The following is a 20,112-nucleotide window of genomic DNA, read 5'->3' on the forward strand; positions in this document are numbered from 1 at the left end:
CCAAAAGTACTGGGATTACAGGCATGAGCCACCGCGCCCGGCCATGTCTGGATTTTCTTAAGGCCCAGCACATCTGCACCCAGAGGAGGGTTTTTGTTTAACGCATACACTCTAGCCACTGTGAAAACTTTCTTGTTGCTTTCTGGTTCTCTGCTTATGGGGCATAAATCATCTCCAAGATGGAATGAAAATTGTCAATTTTGTGAATTTGGAAATGATTTGATATTTTGGGTAACAGCTTTTTTTTAAGGAGTTGGAACTGTGGAGTTAGATTTATCAGCAGATTTAATAAGCATTGGAAGCATCTCAGGATTCTTTATGAAAGTGGATGTACTCAGAACTGGACCTTATGTTTTAAGGGGACCCAAGTGGTGCAGCACAGGGCAGCACACCAATAAGTTCATGGATAAATTCTAATCTCATGAAATACATACAAATAAATACTTATTTTTTTAAAGGGATGCTACTGAGGCCTGGCGCGGTGGCTTATGCGTATAATCCCAGCACTTTAGGAGGCCCAGCTGGGCGGATCACCTGAGGTCAGGAGTTTGATACCAGCCTGGCCAACATGGTGAAACCCCATCTCTACTAAAAATACAAAATTAGCCGACCGTAGTGGCGGGTGCCTGTAGTCCCAGCTACTCGGGAGGCTGAAGCGCGAGAATCGCTTGAACCTGGGAGTCAGTCAGGTTGCAGTGAGCTGAGATTGCATCACTGCACTCCAGTCTGGGCAATAAGAGTGAGAGACTCTCTCTCAAAATAAGTAAATAAATAAAGTGATGCCAGTACTGTGCATCAGTTTTCAGCTTCATGAGCGTAAACTTATCTTCATGCCTATGAAGCCCTCTCTGTCAGGCTCTTGACTGTCTTCCTCTTTTATATATACCGTGTGTCAGATTTATAATAAGGGCCAATAAAACTACAAGTTTTGTAGACTTGAATATAGCACTTGTCAGTCTACTTGAGCTTTCCTAACACAATACCACAGAGGGGGCCAGGCACGGTGGCTTATGCCTGTAATCCCAGCACTTTGGGAGGCTGAGGCGGGCGGATCATGAGGTCAGGAGATCAAGACCATCCTGGCTAACACAGTGAAACCCTGTCTCTACTAAAAATACAAAAAATTAGCCCGGCGCGGTGGCGGGCGCCTGTAGTCCCAGCTAGTCGGGAGGCTGAGGCAGGAGAATGGCATGAACCTGGGAGGTGGAGCTTGCAATGAGCTGAGATTGCGCCACTGCACTCCAGCCTGGGCAACAGAGCGAGACTCCATCTCAAAAAAAAAAAAAAAAAAAAAAACCACAGAGGGGGTGCTTAAACAATGGAAATGTATTTTCTTACAGTTCTGGAGGCTGGAAGTCTGAGATGAGGGTGCCAGCATGATTGATGTCTGGTGAGGGCTCTCTTCCTGGCTTGCTAGTAGCCGCCTTCTTGCTCTATCCTCACATGCTGGGGAGTAAGGAGAACTTACTCTAGGGTGCTGTTCTTATAAGGGCACAAATCCCATCAGACCAGGACCCCGGCCAGGACCTCATGTAACGCTGATTACCTCCAAAAGACCCCATCTCTAGATACCATCACACTGGGGGTTTGGGCTTCAACATATGAATTGTGGGAGGGGGACACGGACATTTCATTCACAGCTGCAATGGATGATCTCACATGCTTCAGACACAACTCAAAATTATATCTACCTCCCCATGCCCCTATTAAACCTGTAACATTGTGAAGCATGAAGACATTGTCACAGTAAATAAATTCCTTCCGGCTAGGATGGTGTTTTCTAAGTCTCAGAGTGATGACATTTCAAACAGGGAGCTTTGGTTTGTTTGGGTGCATTATTTCTAGAAGTAGTACTTGAGTTCATCAGTGAGTAAGAGGGAAGGTTTGATTAGATCAAGGAAGCTGAAAACGCTCTGCAGCCTCTCTTTTATTCCTGATTGCCTAGAAATGCCTTAAATAAAATATATAAATCTATATGACAAGCAGGGGTCCACTCAGTGGACTAGAAATTGAGGAATCCCTGGAAGAAGATAAATGGGATCAGCTGAAGAAGGAAACAGTACCCACAGCACACACAAGAAAGAACTGCCGGGGGTGGCAAGAGCAGCTTCAGAGTTCCCTGAGCTCAGAGGAGGTACATTCGGGGAACAGGACTGTGGGAGGGACTTAGAGACTGGTCACACTTTCCTGACCTTGTGTCTAGCAGTGATTGTGTCTCCAGGTGGGAAAAGCAAGAGGGAGCACTTAGTCCGTGAAAACAGGCAGCGTCCTCGGTGGGTGGCAGCACCAACAAGGAGAAATACCCACTCCCAGAGACCAGCCATTGGCTGTCTGACCTGCTTCTCTGCCAGATCACTGGAGGCAACTGCAGCAAAAACCAGAAGCAAGTAGCATTCTGTTAAGCCAACAGTGACCCTAAAATCCAAAGACGAACACCCACCAGGCACCACCAAGCGTTTGAGGAAACCAGCACCATGAAAGAGACATGAAACCTGGCAAACAGAAGAACTAAAGCTGGAGGAAACAGACTTAATGGAAACAATGGAGGCGGGGAGGGCAGCTCATGCCTGTAATCCTGATGTCTTGGAAGGTCTAGGCGGGAGGATCACTTGAGCTCAGGAGTTCAAAACCAGCCTAATATAGTGAAACCCTCATCTCTACGAACAGTTTTTTAAAAAAAATCAGCCAGGCATGGTGGTATGCACCTGTAGTCCCAGCTACTTGAGAGGCTAAGGTGGGAGGATCACTTGGGCCCAGGAGTTTGAGGCTACAATGAAATGTGATCGCACCACTGCATTCTAGCCTGGGTGACAGTAAGACTTTGTCTCTTAAATCCTTTGTCAAGCCAGATGTGGTGGCATGTGCCTGCAGTCCAACTACTGGGAGGCTAAGGCAGAAGGATCGCTTGAGCCCAGGAGTTTGAGGCTGCGGTGAGCTGTGATTACACCACTGTGCTCTAGCCTGGGCAACAGAACGAGACCCTGTCTCTTAATAAAGAAGCAGGAGGCTGGGTGCAGTGGCTCACGCCTGTAATCCCAGCACTTTGGGAGGCTGAGGTGGGTGGATTGCCTGAGGTCAGAAGTTTAAGACTAGCTTGGCTAACATGGTGAAACCCCATCTTTACTAAAAATAGAAAAAAATTAGCTAGATATGGTAGCAGGCACCTGTAATCTCAGCTACTCAGGAGGCTGAGGCAGGAGAATCACTTGAACCTGGGAGGTGGAGGTTGCAATGAGCCTAGATTGCACTAATGCCCTCCAGCCTGGGCGATAAGGCTAAACTCTGTCTTCAAAAAAAAACAAAAACAGAAGAAGCAAAAAAACAATAGGAGGAAACTTTTTTTTTTTTTTTTTTTTTTTGAGACGGAGTCTCGCTCTGTCGCCCAGGCTGGAGTGCAGTGGCGCAATCTCGGCTCACTGCAAGCTCCGCCTCCCGGGTTCACGCCATTCTCCTGCCTCAGCCTCTCCAAGTAGCTGGGACTACAGGCGCCCGCCACCACGCCCGGCTAATTTTTTGTCTTTTTTAGTAGAGACGGGGTTTCACCGTGGTCTCGATCTCCTGACCTCGTGATCCGCCTGCCTCGGCCTCCCAAAGTGCTGGGATTACAAGCGTGAGCCACCGCGCCCGGCCAATAGGAGGAAACTTTTTATAGTAGGATATTTGTCTATATTATAAATATCATCAAAGAGATACGATAGGATGTTTCTTATCCATGATACAAAAATGGAGGATTGTGAAAAAGAACCTTGGAAATGAAAACTAGGAGTGTCTGTCACATCATCACTTGAGCATATGGAGAAGACGTGGCTGAAGAGTGGACGTGTGCTAGAAGAGAGTTTAAGAATTCTTTATTCAGTTTTGCAGAGACCTATAAGAAAACATGCAAGGTGGGTCCAGCAGCCCAAATTTCATGTAATAGAAGTCTCAGAAGGAGAGAATGGAAAATGGAGGAGGGGAAATATTTCAAAGAAGTCTTGGAATATTTTAGAACTAAGAAAAATCCTTAGATTCAAAGGCCCCACCAAATGCCAAGCAGGATAAAAATTGAAAAGACTTATACACATAGATGTGTCAAGTAAAATGTTGTAAACTCATGGATAGAGGAATTCATTAAATTTTCCAGGAAGGAAAGATCAGATTACCTAAGAAGAAATGAGGAGCACAGCAAGCTTGTCAGGGATGCTGGATCAAAGACAGGAGGGGAGCAGTGCCTGCCAAGGCCTGAGGAAACATGATTTAAAACCCCAAATTCTGTCTGTCCTGTCACTCACAAGAGAAGGTGAGGAAAGACATATTCAGACACACAAGGGCTTCTCTGATCTCTAGGAATTGTGTAATTGGAGCATGGCACCTCAAAACAAGAAATGACTACACAGGATAAAAAAGGAAAGGCATGCAAAGAAACAAGCAAAACTTTTAATGTCAAAGTGAGAAATTTATTGTTTAAAAGATTTAAGTCCAAATTTATGTCAGTATTTAAGTAGCAAGGGGGAAAGGAAGGAGGGAAGTAACAGCTAAGGTTTTCTAGATGTTGATAAAAATAAGTTTAAATACTTGTCAAAATCTTAAGAGTAATCACTAAAGAGAAATAGGATTTTAAAATTATTAACAAACATTGAATAAAGAAAGTTTGATCAATTCAACACAAGGCTGGGAAGGCCTGTGAAATAGAAAGCACCAAATAAGGGGTCAGGAGTAAGTGCTAACCAATCAGTGCTCACCGTAGATTTGATTGGGCTAAATTAATGACAAGACAGACACTTGGGTATTAATAAAAAAATACAAAATAAAATCCAGCTTCGGATTGAGACCCACACCCAGAAGAGAAACAGAAAAAGATGGAGTAGGTGTAGTGGGTCAGATGGTGCCACCGCCCCCATTTCTGCTGTTTGACTTTCTAAATGGTATTTTAAAATGTTGAAATTTTCTAATAATGTTAAAACACTCACTTTCTTTTATGAGCATTTACCTAGTGTATTAGTATTCTATGGCTGCCATGACAGTGACCACCAATTGGGTGGTTTAAAATGAGAAATCTATTCTTGCTCAGTTCAGGAGGCCAGAAGTCCGAGATCCGGGGGTGTGGGCAGGAGTGCTGCTTAGACTCTGAGGGAGAATCCCTTCCAGCCTCGCTCCTGGCGGCTGCCACCCTCCTGGTCTCCACAGCTGTGGGCACCTCACTGTGGCCCCTGCCTCCATTGTCTTGTGGCCTTCTCTGCACCTTCTCCTCTCCGTCTCGTAGGACAAGTGTGATTGAACTCAGAGCTTCTGTGTCCTCCTCCTCTGCTTGTCTCTTTGTCACCTCCCAGATAGCATTCTCCAAGAAATGTCAGTGTTTTGTATGTTCTGAATTTTAGGGCAGGTCTTGAGCATCCAGAGGAATTCATGGAAGCCTCATGCCCAGACCCATTCAGTTCCCTGGGCTTCAGCTGACAGTGGCAGGGGCCTTCACCATGCAAGGTCAGGCCCCCAGCCTCGTAGCTCCAGAGATGACGGGACAACAGGGGTGTCCTGCCTCCCTTTCCACCTGCAGCTGATGGCCTCACCTGGCTTCTCACTGGCCTCACTTGTTTTCCTCACTTAGAGCCAATAGCAAAGCCCTAGCACTGTCTTTCCTGCCCTAGGCTCTGTTTTCAGGGAACTTGGGCTGCATTAGGCCTCTCGAAGGACCAGACCTGCACTGCTACAGTGTGTGTGTGTGTGTGTGTGTGTGTGTGTGTGTGTGTGTGTGTGTGTGTTTCTGGTGTGTTTCTGGTGTGTGTGGTGTGTGTGTCTGGTTTGTGTGTCTGGTGTGCTTCTGGTGTGTGTGGGGTGTGTGTGTGTGTGTGTGGGGGGGGGTGTGTGTGTGTGTCTGGTAATTTAGATGGTGCCCTTGTGGGTGTACCCACTTAAACTCTCACCAGATACATATGAGAATTGATTTAGGATTGTTAGACTCACTGATTTTTTTGGAGAATAACATTAAATCATGGTTCACAAATTCTAAATGTACAGCTTGAAGAATCTTTATAAATTAATATACTGACATAACTGCAACCCAGAACAAGTCGCAGTTGTAGAATATTACAGGGCACCTTTCTGGTGCCTCATCCTAGGGAATTCACTCCCCAAGGTAACCAGTCCTTAATCACCGTAAGTTAGTTTTGCCTTTTTAAAACCTTCTATGAATGGAACTGAAATACTCTTCCGTGTCGTGTTTTGCTCCATATCATGTCTGTGAGATTCGTTCTTGTGAGTGTTCATTCCATTTCATGGCTGTAGAGTGTTCCATCATGTGATTATGCCAGAATGTATTGATTGGTTCTCTTACTGACTGTTTTCAGTTTTTGGAAATAAGGCTGCTATGGACGTTCGTGTGTTTAAAAAAAATAGGAAATCTCTGGATAGACCGTGTGGGTATGAGGCAGCCCTGGTCTTGGGTACTGAGAGTCTTAGCTGGATAAAGCCTCTCTGAATTTGTAGAAATGGCCTCCTGGCAAATTGATTTCTGAATTCCCTATTCCCTTGCCACCCTTGCCAACACATATTTTGAAACTGGCTGCAAGGCTGTGTTAGAGGTAAACATTTCTATTAATAGGTTCCTGGGACTTCTCATGAGACAGTGCTCAGCTGATTCAGGCCAGGGCAGCCCGTTGCCTTTGAGATTGTCAGCTGTGCTGCAGCCCTCAGAGTGGGCATGAGCTTTGACTGGATGAGCTTGGTAGCACGGCATGTCAGTTAATATGTTTTTGGTATCAGGTATTAGAAAATCCAACAAAATGTATCTTACACAGGGGAGGTTTATCTTCTCACGCAGCTGTGTAGCAGTAGGTGGCTCCCAAGTGGCAAGAAGGCGGTCCCTGTGCCCATCTCAGGGTTTCCCATGTGAGATGGCCACTGTGGCTCTGGTCATCACATATGTGTTCAGGGCAGAAAGGAGGAGGAAGAGCAGTGCTGGCTCATGGGCCCCATTTTACCAGGAAATCAAAAACTTTGCCTCCAGGCTTGTCTTTCTGTCTGGCCAGATCTGGGTCACAAGGTCATTTCTAGTGCCAAAGGCAGCCAGGAAACTCCCTCTCTAGTGAAGGGGGTGGCAGGGAGCGGGGACCAGCACCACCTGCTCGGTGCATCCCTGGGAGTGGGGCCAGGTTGGCCAACCAGCAGTGGCCACCACCCACAAAGTGTTCCTCGCAGACACAGAATAAACCATCTTCCTAAGCTTGGGAAATCTAATCTTACTGTTACTCCTGCTTTTATAGTTTCTAATAACAACCTGTAATGGTTTGTTCAATAACCCGTTTGTCTGTCATTTAACTTGTTAAACTGACAGGAGGAATGAATGTGCGTTTCTTTGATGGATAAAATGTAGTATGGATTTGGGAAAATCAGATTGTGCAGTTGTATGGGTGTCTCTGGTATTATTTTTGCTGTGTCCATACCAGTTAAATCATGACACTAAGTGTATTTCTGTCTTTGAAAAATGAGTTTGAGTGACACTCCTAACCAGTGCTTCCTTTCAAATGTTCTTCAGGGAATTCAGTTTCTAATAGAAAATGACCTGCTACAGAGTTCCCCAGAAGACGTTGCCCAGTTCCTTTATAAAGGAGAAGGCCTAAATAAGACCGTCATTGGGGACTACCTGGGTGAAAGGTGAGTTAGAGGAGGATGCAAAGCCCTACCTGGGGCCACTCAGCCCTGCAGCTTGACCTAGGCTCACGCTCCACTTTCGGGGCCATCACAGCCTAAAGGCATGATATAGCCGTGGGCTGTGGGCATCCACATGCCCGTCTCAATACCAAGTAAGCCCAGTGCAATTGGTTCCTCTCCCATGTCCATGGGAGGAGAGGGGCATTACCGTATTCTGGGATCCTGGGACTCCTTTGGAATCCTGTTTTTCAGGGAGCCATGACAGAACTGACAATGCTGCTGCCCCTTCTTATCTTGGAAAGCATCTTAATTGTCTTCTGTTTTGCCCAGAAATACGCCAGATTTCTCAGTGGTTTTCTTTCTCCTGTTACTTGCAGTATGAATAAAGGTGGAAAGTGAATTTTTTTAATGGAAAGCAGCAGGTCAGATTTACTTTCTGACCGCGACTGGCTTAGCAGAGGTTAGGGCAGGACTGCTGAGGCAGCACATGCCCTGAGTATGCCAAACAGACTTTTGTCAAAGACCAGAAGAAAGTGTTTTTAAACAAACGCCCAATAGTTCCTAAAGTTGGGTGGTTTTGGTTTTTAGCTTTTTTTAAAAAAATATTTGATCGAAAGTGAAAGTGGAATACTTCCCAACTCATTCTCTGAGGCCAGCACTACCTGATACCCAAACCAAAGACACCGCTAGAAAATGGCAGACTCTATCCTTATGACTGTAATATACAGTCAGCAATATGTAAAAAGGATTCTGCACCAAGGGGGACTTACCCCATGTATGCAAGGTTAGTTCAACATATAAGTCAATTAAAGTAATCTATCATTCACATAAAGGACAAAACCCACATGATCTTCTCAACAAATATAGGAAAAGCATTTGACAGAACTCAAAACTCCTTCACGATAAAAACACTTAAAAAGCTAAGACAGGCAGGGAACTTCTTCAACATGATGGAGGGTACCTATAAAAAACCCCACTTTAACATCATACTTAATGATGAAAGACTGCTTTCCCCCTAAGATCAAGAACAAGACAAGGATGTCTGCTCTTAGCACTGCTGTTCAGCCCGGTGCTGGCACATCTTGCCAGGGCTGTTAGACAAGAAAATAAAGACATCCAAATTGGAAAGGAAGAAATTAAGTTCTATTTGCAGATGATGCAATCATGTATATAGAAAATCCTAAGGAATCATTAAAAACTATTAGAAGTAATACATTCAGTAAGGTTGCATGATATACAATTAATATACAAAACTCAAATTGTCCAGGCATGGTGGCCCACGCCTGTAATCCCAGCACTTTGGGAGGCCAAGGCAGGCAGATTACAAGGTCAGGAGATCGAGACCATCCTGGCTAACACGGTGAAACCTCGTCTCTACTAAAAACACGAAAACTTGGCTGGGCGTGGTGGCAGGCACCTGTATTCTCAGCTGTGGGAGAGGCTGAGGCAGGAAAATGACCTGAACCTGGGAGGCAGAGCTTGCAGTGAGCCAAGATGGTGCCACTGCACTCCAGCCTGGGCAACAGAGTGAGACTCTGGCTCAAAAAAAAAAAAAAAAAAAAAACAACAAAAAAAACAAAACTCAGTTGTATTTCTATACAATAGCAGTGAGTAAACTGAAAAAGATATTAAGTAAACAACTCCATTTATAATAGCATTAAAAGGAATAAGATACTTAGGATAAATTTAGCAAAAAAGCAACATTTTTACTCCAAAAACCACAAATTGTTGAAAAAAATGAAAAGATCTAAATAAATGGAAAAGCATCCCATGTTCATGGATTGGAGGGCTTACTATTGCTAAGATGCCAGTATTCCAGCATTGATCTACAGATTTATTGTACTTCTTATTGAAATCCCAGCTGACTTCTTTGCAGAAGTTGCACATCCTAAAATTACTATGGAAAATTCAAGGGATCCAAAATAACCACAGCAGTCTAAAAAAGAACAAAGTTGCAGAACTCGCATTTCCTGATTACAAAATAAAGTGGCCAGGCATGGTAGCTCACTCTGTAATCCCAGCACTTTGGGAGGCTGAGGCGGGCAGATCACCTGCGGTCAGGAGTTCAAGACCAGCCTGGCCAACATGGTGAAACCCCATCTCTACAAAAATACAAAAATTAGCCAGACACGATGGCAGGTGCCTATAATCCCAGCCACTTGGGAGGCTGAGGCAGGAGAATCGCTTGAACCCAGGAGGCAGAGGTTGCAGTTTATCAAAATCATGCTATTGTACTCCAGCCTGGGTAACAGAGTGAGACTGTCTCAAAAAAAAAAAAAAAACAAAACTGTATAATCAAGACATTGTGCATATATAAGTGCATAAGGATACACTTATATAAATGATGGAATAGCATTCAGAATCCAGAAATAAACCCTCACATTAATGTCAAATGATTTTTCAACCAGGTACCAAGACAGTTTCAGTGGGGGAAAGAATAGCCTTTTCAACAAATGGTGCTGGATAAGAGTAGGTAGACTCTACTTCATCAGAATATTGTGCTTCAGAAGACATCAAGAAAGTGAAGGCTGGCTGGGCATGGTGGTATTTACAGCTAATCACCAGTTACAGATTCCTTGGTTCCTTCCCCACTCCCGCTGTTTCACTTAACTAGCCTGAAGAAAAGGTAAAAAGACAACTCACAGGCCATCCTGGGTAACATAGTGAGCCCTGCCTCTACAAAAAATACAAATAAATCAGTATGACTTGCAAATATCTTCATATATTTGTCTTTATATAATCTAGATATAAGTCCTTAACAGATTATAAGGACCGATTATCATACTGATTCAGTCCTTGTAATCTCCTAAGGACTTCTATCTAGATTATATAAAGAACTCTTCCAAATAAGAGTAAAAATAACAAAAATTACTCAGTTATAAACTGGCAAAGGATCTGAATAGACGTTATCCAAGTGGCCAACAAGCACAGGAAAAAATGCTCAATTGATCATCAAGGAGATGCAGATTGAAACCATAAGGAGATACCATTTCACACCCATTAGGCCAGCTGTAATAAAAAAGACACGTAACAAATGCCAGCAAGGCCTGCAGGGAAGTCAAACCCTTATTCATTGCTGATAAGATATAAAATGATGCGGCAGGGCATAGTGGCTCACACCTGTAATCCCAGCACTTTGGGAGGCTGAGGTGGATGGATCACCTGAGGTCGGGAGTTCGAGACCAGCCTGACCAACATGGAGAAACCCCATCTCTACTAAAAATACCAAAGTTAGCCAGGCATGGTGGCGCATGCCTGTAATCCCAGCTACTCAGGAGGGTGAGGCAGGAGAATCGCTTTGAACCCAGGAGGCAGAGATTTCGGTGAGTTGAGATTGTGCCATTGCATTCCAGTCTGGCCCACAAGAGTGAAATTCTGGCTCAAAATAAGTAAATAAATAAATAAAATGATGCTTTGGAAATCGGTCTGGCAGTTCCTCAAAATGTAAAACATAAACTTTAACATGGAACCCAGTAATTCCACTCTTAGGTATTTACTCAGTAGAAATAAAAATGTGGCTAGGTGTGGTGGCTCATGCCTGTAATCCCAGTGCTTTGGGAGGCCCAGGGAGGTGTGGGAGGACCACTTGAGCCCAGGAGTTCCAGACCAGCCTGGGTAACATATCGAGCCTTGCCTCTACAAAAAATACAAATGTTTTAAAAAAGTATGGCCATGCAAAAACTTGTGCATGAATGTTCATAGCCACATTATTCATAAACCGTATCTTTTAAAATGATAGGGATAATGTACATTAGGTTTGAAACTTCCTTTTTTCCCAGGGATGAATTTAATATTAAAGTTCTTCAAGCTTTTGTTGAACTCCATGAGTTTGCTGATCTCAACCTTGTACAAGCCTTAAGGTAAGTATGATCATTTGCTGGGTGTAGAGTGGATGGGGAAGGCCAGAGGACCGCTGCCTGGGCAGCAGGGGCGGTAAATTGACTCCAGGTAACTTGGTGCCACACGAGTCTCACAGATGCTGGCCCCTGTTCGGGATGATCCAGCTAATGCTGTGTGACACTGAGCAGCCCTAGACAGGAATTGGGGCACACGCTTAAGATAAGGGCCACGCTTACCTCACCGTGGCCGCTGGTGCTCCTTCCATTCCGTTTCCTTTTATTTTTAATGCTGTTCGGCAGTAGTTTGAGTGCCTTCTTCCCAAGCTCTGTATGGCATGGCGTTGGTGCTCCATGGGGTTACTTCTTTCCAGATTTGACCCAGAGCACCAAACGCATGGATACCTGAGTGTGCCAGAGAGGATGTAGGCTTCTTGCCATTTTGGTGTCCGGGACACACTCCCTGGACGCCCCCTTGAGCTGCCCTTCCTGCACATTTTGTTCCTCATGCTCTGCAAGCAGGAAGTTGTCTCGCTTCCTTCCTTGGTGCCTTGGCTGAGTCGTGTGGGCTCTTCATCTGTTCTGGGCCTCGACCCTGAGCCAGCACTCAGCAGCACCCAGGGGAGAAGAGGCAGGGCCTGTGGTGGGAGCCGCGTCAGTCGGCCCTCGGACTGAGAAAATCAGGCCGCACCTCATCGTCTTCTCAAACCTTCTGCTTCATACTTTTGTTCCCATTTACGTGGAGTGTTTCCTCATGGCCTTACCTCAACTGCAGACTGCAATGTTGGCAGCGTTTCTGTGGGACCCTCGTGATGTTGTGCTCACAGCACAACCTGGGGCTGAACAGTGCGCTGAGAGTTAGCAACATATAAGAATCCTGCAGCCGCAGTTCAGGCTTATCAGATTCCGTTTCTGGAAGCTGTACATCCAGAGAAGGGTGCAGGCCTGGTGAGTCTGGGAGGGGTGTCTGGCGTGACCCTTGCCGCTGTGACTCCATTTCTTTCAGTCTGTCAGTCTCTGGCCAGAGCCAGAGAGGTTCCTATTAATTCCCACAGCTGTGGGAGCCTGGCATAGCCCCGTAGAGGGCCTGATGGAGGCACAGGGTGGGCGGGAATGCAGGCAGGTCCTGTGGCCTGAGGAGCTGCCCTGAGGATGTTAGCCTTTGTCCTGAGGGACACAGCAAGCCTGTGTGGGGCAGAGGCATGCGGGCTGACTCAAGACTCATTACTGCTGTGGGGTGGGCAGGTGCATGCTTTGCCGGTGAACGTGGGGCAGAGAGGGAGTGAGGGGTGGAGGAGGGGCGGTCGTGTTGAGTCTGAAGGCTGCTGGTGCAGGCCTGGCGGAGAAGAAGGGGCCTGGTAGAGAGTGGGGCCAGACGTGGCTGGAATCCTGGGAAGAGAGAGCAGAGGAAGGACCCTGGGGAAGCTGCCCTGTGTGAGGGACATGCAAAGGAAGAGGAGCCCCGCGGGGCCAGGCTGCATCCTCCCCCGATGGCTGGTGAGATCAGTGTTTTAAAAAGCCCAGAGACTTAGTTGGAGGCTTGAGGTCTAACTCGGTCATGATCCTGCTAAATCCACGGCAGCATCAGACATTGCTGAATAGCTGGTGCCAGAGGCCGCAGCTGGCCATGGAGACTGCAGCCCCTGCCTCTGGGGCTCACACCTGGGTGGCCAGACGGTGGTTAAGGCAGACGGGTAGCAGGGGCGGTGCCACGCAGCTGAGGAAAGCAAGGAAGGGAAACAGTGGGCGGGGGGTGGGTTGTGTTGGGCTGGGGGTTGCAATTACAGGCAGGGCAGCCAGGGAGACCTCAGCCAGAGGGGATACCTGAGGGTGGGAGTGTCTGCTGGGCCTGGTCTCTGAGGCAGGCGTGTGTCCCCCCAGCAAGGTAGCAGCAGCTTCTGACCGCAGCTCCCAGTGCTGTAGGTGGGGCTTTGGATGCTGTCCTGTGGACTATGGCTCTGCCTTATGTGTGGGAGTTCTGAAAGGAGGACATGGTCTTGTTGATGCTGTGAGGACCGGCTGGTGGCAGCTCGGGACAGGCAGGGCTCTGGTGATCACCTGGCAGCAGCAGGAGATGGTGGCAATGGGGACAGAGAAGTGCCAGGATCCTGGATATTTACTTTTTGGGCAGCGACAACCGGCCTCGCTGCTGAATTGGTTGTAGCTACAAAAAGATGAGCCATCAGTAAGCGTGTTTTGAGTTACAGAATGGAAGGAGACTGTCCTGGGTCTTCTCCTTTCTGTCTCTGCGCCCCCAAGCCCCTGCCAGAGCTGCACCCCAGGCTCGGGAGGAAAACGTCCTTCTAGAGCTGGGCAGAAGCCGCCCTTGGCCGTGAGGCGGTGTTGGTTCTGATGCGGCCGCCCACGGCTTTTCTCCACAGGCAGTTCTTATGGAGCTTCAGGCTGCCCGGGGAGGCACAGAAGATTGATCGCATGATGGAGGCTTTCGCTTCTCGCTACTGCCTGTGCAACCCCGGGGTCTTCCAGTCCACAGGTCAGTGCAGAGCCCACAGCCTGGCCCCTCACCGGGCACAATCCAGCGTGTGTTCCTGGGGACCTGCCTTCCCTGAGCGAGGAGACCTGTGGGCCGGGCACCTCTTGCAGGCGGGCCCCCAGCACGCGTGGTCCCACTGTCCACTGGAGGCTCTGGCTGAGCCCAGCACCCCGGACTCGTTGCAGACACGTGCTACGTGCTGTCATTCGCCATCATCATGCTCAACACCAGCCTGCACAACCACAACGTGCGTGACAAGCCCACAGCAGAACGGTTCATCGCCATGAACCGCGGCATCAACGAGGGCGGGGACCTCCCTGAGGAGCTGCTGAGGGTGAGCTCCCTGGCCCGCGGCCGCTGCCGTCTGCAGGATCTCTTCGCTGTGAGCGGCCGCAGTGCCTGTGACTCTAGACACGCCTCCCAAGCCTCCTTGCTGCCCTGGTCCCGCTGAGCTTTCTGCCCAGCCAGCCATTTTCCTCTGTTTGAGTCTCTGAACTGGCTGCTGTTTTTCCCTCCTTGCAGAATTTGTATGAGAGCATTAAGAACGAGCCATTTAAGATCCCGGAGGACGACGGAAACGACCTGACCCACACCTTCTTCAACCCCGACCGCGAGGGCTGGCTCCTGAAGCTGGGTGAGCCTCCGGCCCAGCGGGACCCGGGCGTGACCCCTCTGCCCATGGCAGCAGCCCCTCGGGTTCCTCCCAAGCTCATCGTAGGAATGCCCCCCACCACAGGCAGAGACGTTAAAGAAACGCGGTTAAGCCAGAGCCCGCTCTCGGTAGCTGCACGGCCACGGCTGCTTCTCTGAGCCAGGGCATCAGAACCATGTCCGCGGCAGAGAGTAATGCCCAGGCTGCACGGCCCGTCCCAGAAAACTGCTGAGTTAGCATCCAGATCCAGCCAGGGCAGCTTCCTGCACGAGAAGCAAGCACATTATCTCCACAGAACCTGTGTGCCTCTCTCGGTTTGGTGTGGCTGTGATTTTTGACGCGTGGTTTAAATGTGCCTTCTTGTTGTTTTCCTTCTGCCTGTGGCTCCCACCTTTCTGTTCTGTGACGGGCTGTCCCTGCTTGTCCTGCTTTAGGAGGTAGGTACCCAGTGGCTTCCCATCGCCCCCCCAGCGGCTCATTCCTCTCGGTCTCCCCACGTTGGTCTGTGTGAGCTCCGCTGTGTGGCTGCCATTCATCCGATCCATCTGTGGACTTGCTGGGGCCGCGCCGTGCACGGTGCGGTGAATGCTACACCCACCCCCAGGGGCAGGGCTGAGAGTGGCTGGGACCTGCAGCACATGGGGATGCTGTGTGGGAACCAGCTTGCCCCCCACCCTGTGTCTCTAGGGGTCTGCAGCAGTAGAGAAGCAGACAGTCAGCCCTGTCCCTGCAGCGTCACCCTCCACCCCATACTAACCCAGCAGCACATGGAGAGATTTTGGGGGTGCTCTAAGGGCCTTTGGAGCAATTTAGGGCACTTATGGGCAGTTTTAGAAATGCTGAGGGGTTGTTTTGCCTGTGGGGCGGGGATGGTTGCCTTATGCCCACAGTGAAGCGGGTGAGATGCGGTGGCTGGGTTCACACAAGCCCTTCTGAGAGCAGGCGGCCGCCGGGCAGCACGTGAGACCTGGAGTGGAGCGTCCTGGTGATTTTTTAAAAATTTTATCAGCCGGGTGCAGTGGCTCATATGTGTAATCCTAGTGCTTTGGGAGGCTGAGGCGGGAGGATTGCTTAGGCCAGGAGCTTCAGACCACCTGGGCAATATAGTGAAACCCCGTCTTTACAAAAAAGTAAAAAATTAGCCTGGCATGATGGTGTGTGCCTGTAGTCTCAGCTACTAGGGAGGCTGAGGCAGGAGGATCGCCTGAGCCCAGGATGTTGAGGCTCCAATGAGCCATGACTGTGCCACTGCACTCCCACCTCAGCGACAGAGTGAGACCTTGTCTCAAAAAAATAAAATAAAAATTATCAAGGAAGGATGAGACACGGTGTGACAGGCACAGGCCTCCTCAGCTAGCGGAAGGGGTATGAGTCCCACAGGTCTGCCGTTCCCATTAGGGTCTTTGACCTTGGCCATTGCTCTTTGACTTTTTTCTGGCTATACCGAGGTTTAGGGGAGTTCTAGATATTTGCCTGAAAACCTAGCACCATGGTCTTGGGCTCAGGTGCCTGAGAGACGCGATTCAAATCACATTGTGCGAGTGCTCTAGGGTGACGGCGGGGGGTGGTGGGGGGATGTAACCGGAGATGCCAGCAGGCACTCTGGGGCCGGGATAAGTGGGACGTTCGTTTGATTAGATGCCTCCCTTCTGGTTCCTGCATTGCCCACCAGTGTCCCCTCGAGGGACAATGACGCCGTCAGCCTGCCTGGCAGCTAATGTGGCTCCTGACCCCGGGAAAGGTCGGCTCTAGAGACGTAAGTGCGTGAATGAAATGAAGGCACAGCAGAGCTCGTGTTATCTAACCTGTTTTCTGGTTGGGCAGATAAACAGGCCACGAAATGAGTGCACACAGTGCTCACAGGAACCAAGAGATGGCTGGGCACCAGGTGCCAAGCACGGGGGCCCTGGAGGGGCTGGTGCAGCTGGCGTGGCCTCAGTGTGGTGGGCGGCCTGGTGGGCGCCTGCTGCTCTAGGGGCTGGCTTCCTTGTCCTCTCCCAGCCAGGCACCCTGTATGTCTGCTGTGTTCTCAGGAACAAAGTTCGAGACCAAAGGCTGGCGAGCCAGGGCCCTGGCTGGAGGCAGACGAGACGGGTGCAGGATCTAGAATGTGCTTCTAGGCGTGGCTCAGCGGGGAGTGCGGCCTGGCTTGGTTGCATTCTTACTGTAGATTTGCTTTTAGAACAGGTGGTCTTAAAAAGGCCTGGATGCTTTGCCAGAGCGTAGGAGCCCTGCTGTGTACACAGGCGTGGCTTACGATTGTTGGTAACTTAAGACTTTGAGTCTTGAATCAATCACCAAAAAAAAAAAAAAAAAAAATCATAGGAGGTGGTCCAATCCGAGCTGTCATGCAGAAAGTGTGTGCATGTGGACCCGTGTGTGTGCGCGCACACACCTGCCTGCTAACGGCAATGAAGGCAGAAACTTGCAGAGAGAAAGTGGCTCCCATCTGCAGGTTCCAGAAGCCAGACTCTTGTCTGCAGGTGAGCATGCTGTGTGGTGTGGCCAGAAACAAGTGTGAGCAGAGCCTGCTGGGCTCTGAGACCAAGCTTATCACCCCTACCCTGGGCCTGCAGTCCTGGTCTGCAACGATCCCCTGGCCCTGAGGACTGGACAGGGATGGGGCTCTCCATGGGAGGTGTGAGTGGGGGACCCAAGGTGGAGCTGAGAGGCTGCCTGGCAGACCCCTCCCAGACGGGGACCAGTGTGCGGGCTAGTGCAACATACAGGCCCTTTGCTGTCCACCATGCTGGGAGCATGGAGGCAGAGAGCAGGCGCTGGACAGAAACACACAACCTGGGGGCTCCGGATGAGCTCCCCGAGAACTGGAGACTCAGCAGGGCAGGGAGAAAGGCCACAGCTGGGGAGCCAGGAGGGGCGGCCCTTGCTGCTGCCCAAGGAGTTGGGTCTAAAGTCGAGTGCAGTGGGACCCTTTGGGGGGCTTCAAGCCGGGAGGGGCATGATTGCCACGTTTTTGAAAAGATGCCTCTGGCCGCTGTTTGGGGGATGGCAGCTGGCACCAGTGCAGCTGGAGCGAGGCCTGCTCTGGAGTCTCTGGAGGGAAGCAGAGGCAACTGTGACAGTGACAGATGTCAGGATAGTGGAGTTGCTGTCAGCTGATTCTGCTCTAGCAGCTCAAGCTGGAGCAAGTGCCTGGAAGGAATCAGCACTGTCCTCCTGTCCCTGGGGTCTCGGGGACATAGACCGCCTCTCACTGCTCACTGGAGGACTGTGGGACAAGGCAGGGTTGCCCCCAGGGTCTCCTGCCCTCCCCTGTGGACTTGGGCCTCCCTGGTATTCTTCAGTGGAGGTGGGGAGGGTGAAGGCCAAGGGCTTGCATGGAGCATGGAGCCTGCGGTGACACAGGGACACCAGGCCAACAAGGACTTTGGGCCTTGCTGTAGACCTGGCCGGGTCTTAAAGGGGACCAGTGAGGCGATGCCACAGTTGGGGCAGAGGGTTCCAGTGACGGAGCAGTTTTTAGGGGCTCGGGGAGTGGAAGCCCCGCCAGGGCTCAGTAGAGATGTTGGGGGCAGGGTCTGAGGGCTGGGGAGATGCAGCAGGGAGCTTGGGGGGGCAGATTTGCCCAGACCAGGGTCTAGATGGACCCTTTAATAGGTGGGCTGGTGGGACACTGATGAGAATGGGGCCTGTGGGGAGGGGAGGAACAGCTGGAGGCTGGGCTCCTGTCCCAGGCTGGTGGTGGCAACCGCATTGCAGGCTGCCTTAGGCATCAAAGGAGGACAGCAGCGCTGAGTGAGGCAGGGGCCAGAGGGTCCCAGAGGGACGGCGGAGACCCCTTCCGGCCTCCAGTACCGCTGAGCCAGGCTTCCTCCCACCTGCAGCTGGTTCCTCCTCACCCAGGGTCTCTGCAAACCAGGCCCCAACAGGGAAAGCCCCCGTGTCCTGGTGATGCATCTGCAGAGCCCTTCGCACACCATCTTGCCTCCAGGCCTCAGCGCCCGCGCTGGCCCCCACGCAGGGAGGGAGGGCTACTCCCCTGCCGGCCTGTCACGGAGAAAGCCGGGCGAGCTCCGCAGCGCTGGAGAATGGGGCAGCGAGGGCCTAGTACCCAGGGACTCTTGAGTTCATTGCCACGAGCGTGTATTTCTTTGAATTATTTAAAAAACAAACACAGGCAAGGCTAGCAGCTGAAGTCAGTTTGTCTCTGCTCAGTGTTTAAGGATCAGAGATTTCCTTCCCTTAGGGAGAGGAGGGCAGGTACAGATGGGGGTACGCGCGTGTGCACGTGTGCTCCAGATCTTGTTACAAAATTAATTCAGTCTCACGAGTCCCTGGGCCCAGGGGTGATTGATTTTGATGGATCCCAGGGCTGCCCAAGGGCCTCCCTAATGTGATAACCACCTGACATGGTGGGGTCAGGTCCTGGACAGAGCCGGGCGCGCAGTCCTGACTTCATCACGCTGCCATCTCATGTGGGGAAATGATGCCATCCATCCCACTAACTCTCCCAGGAAGCGAATTGTAGCGCGGTCATGTCATCGAGGGGCCCCTCAGTGCCGTGGAGGGGGCGCCGGTGTGGGCGGGGTGGGTGCATGTGGGGCCCTGCGGTGGGAACGCTGAAGGACACCTAAACCCAAGCCTGGTGCCTGGTGGCCTTTCTGAAAACGCAGTGGTCTGTGCAGGTCCAGGGCCCCCTCTTGGACCCGCGGGCTCCCTGTGCACGGAGCGCAGACTCACGGGGCCCTTCTGCTTCTAGGAGGGCGCGTGAAGACCTGGAAGCGCCGGTGGTTCATCCTGACCGATAACTGCCTCTATTACTTTGAATACACAACAGTAAGTAAGGCCAGGCCTCCTGGCCGCCTCCTAGCAGTCCCGGAGCTGCCCTGGGGCCGAGGGACCCTCAGGCTGGTGACCCACAGTGAGCCCCACCGTGTACTTTTCTCTTGTAGGATAAGGAGCCCAGGGGAATCATCCCGTTGGAAAACCTCAGCATCAGGGAGGTGGAGGACCCCCGGAAACCGGTAAGCTCTTCCTCCTGAACCTTCTCTCCTGCCAGCCACCTGGGAGCCATCCTCACTGCCTGCCTGCAGGGAACCTGCCCCAAGCCCCTGTGATGGCCTGCCCTCTCTCTTTCTCCACCAGAACTGTTTTGAGCTCTACAATCCCAGCCACAAAGGGCAGGTCATCAAGGCCTGTAAGACGGAGGCCGACGGCCGCGTGGTAGAGGGGAACCATGTGGTGTACCGGATCTCAGCCCCCAGCCCGGAGGAGAAGGAGGAGTGGATGAAATCCATCAAGTGAGCGGGGCCTTGGGGGCGGGGCCAGGCCCGTCTTGTCATGCCAGTTGGAGGGTGGGGGATGGTCTAGAACATGGATGCTTCCATGTGCAGGAGTGGACCTTCTGTCTCCAGAAACCCCAGAGGGCCGGGCTGCCAAAGCCAACGCTCAGATCCGAGCCTGCGGTCTTGTCTGAGGAGCCTCTGGGGCTGGCTGGTGGGAAAGGGGAGGTCTGTGTGTCACCCACGACCTAACCTGTGTGT

General features: G+C 50.6%; 1 protein-coding gene across 3 annotated transcripts in view; it reads left to right on the forward strand.

Moving 5' to 3' along the window:
- Window positions 1-20,112, forward strand: part of CYTH3 (cytohesin 3) — a 115,170-nt gene that overhangs the window by 91,588 nt on the left and 3,470 nt on the right. For 2 of the 3 annotated variants that reach the window (XM_055292366.2, XM_055292367.2), the window contains exons 5-12: window positions 7,511-7,629; window positions 11,406-11,486; window positions 13,844-13,956; window positions 14,142-14,290; window positions 14,479-14,590; window positions 19,329-19,405; window positions 19,522-19,593; window positions 19,715-19,869. In XM_055292366.2, the coding sequence (XP_055148341.1) occupies window positions 7,511-7,629; window positions 11,406-11,486; window positions 13,844-13,956; window positions 14,142-14,290; window positions 14,479-14,590; window positions 19,329-19,405; window positions 19,522-19,593; window positions 19,715-19,869 (878 nt within the window). Of the gene's footprint in view, window positions 1-7,510; window positions 7,630-11,405; window positions 11,487-13,843; window positions 13,957-14,141; window positions 14,291-14,478; window positions 14,591-15,042; window positions 15,046-19,328; window positions 19,406-19,521; window positions 19,594-19,714; window positions 19,870-20,112 lie in introns of all 3 variants that reach the window. The other variant, XM_055292368.2, reaches the window with a different exon arrangement.

Source organism: Symphalangus syndactylus, chromosome 9 (assembly GCF_028878055.3).
Source record: "Symphalangus syndactylus isolate Jambi chromosome 9, NHGRI_mSymSyn1-v2.1_pri, whole genome shotgun sequence".
NCBI classification, from domain to species: Eukaryota; Metazoa; Chordata; class Mammalia; order Primates; family Hylobatidae; genus Symphalangus; species Symphalangus syndactylus.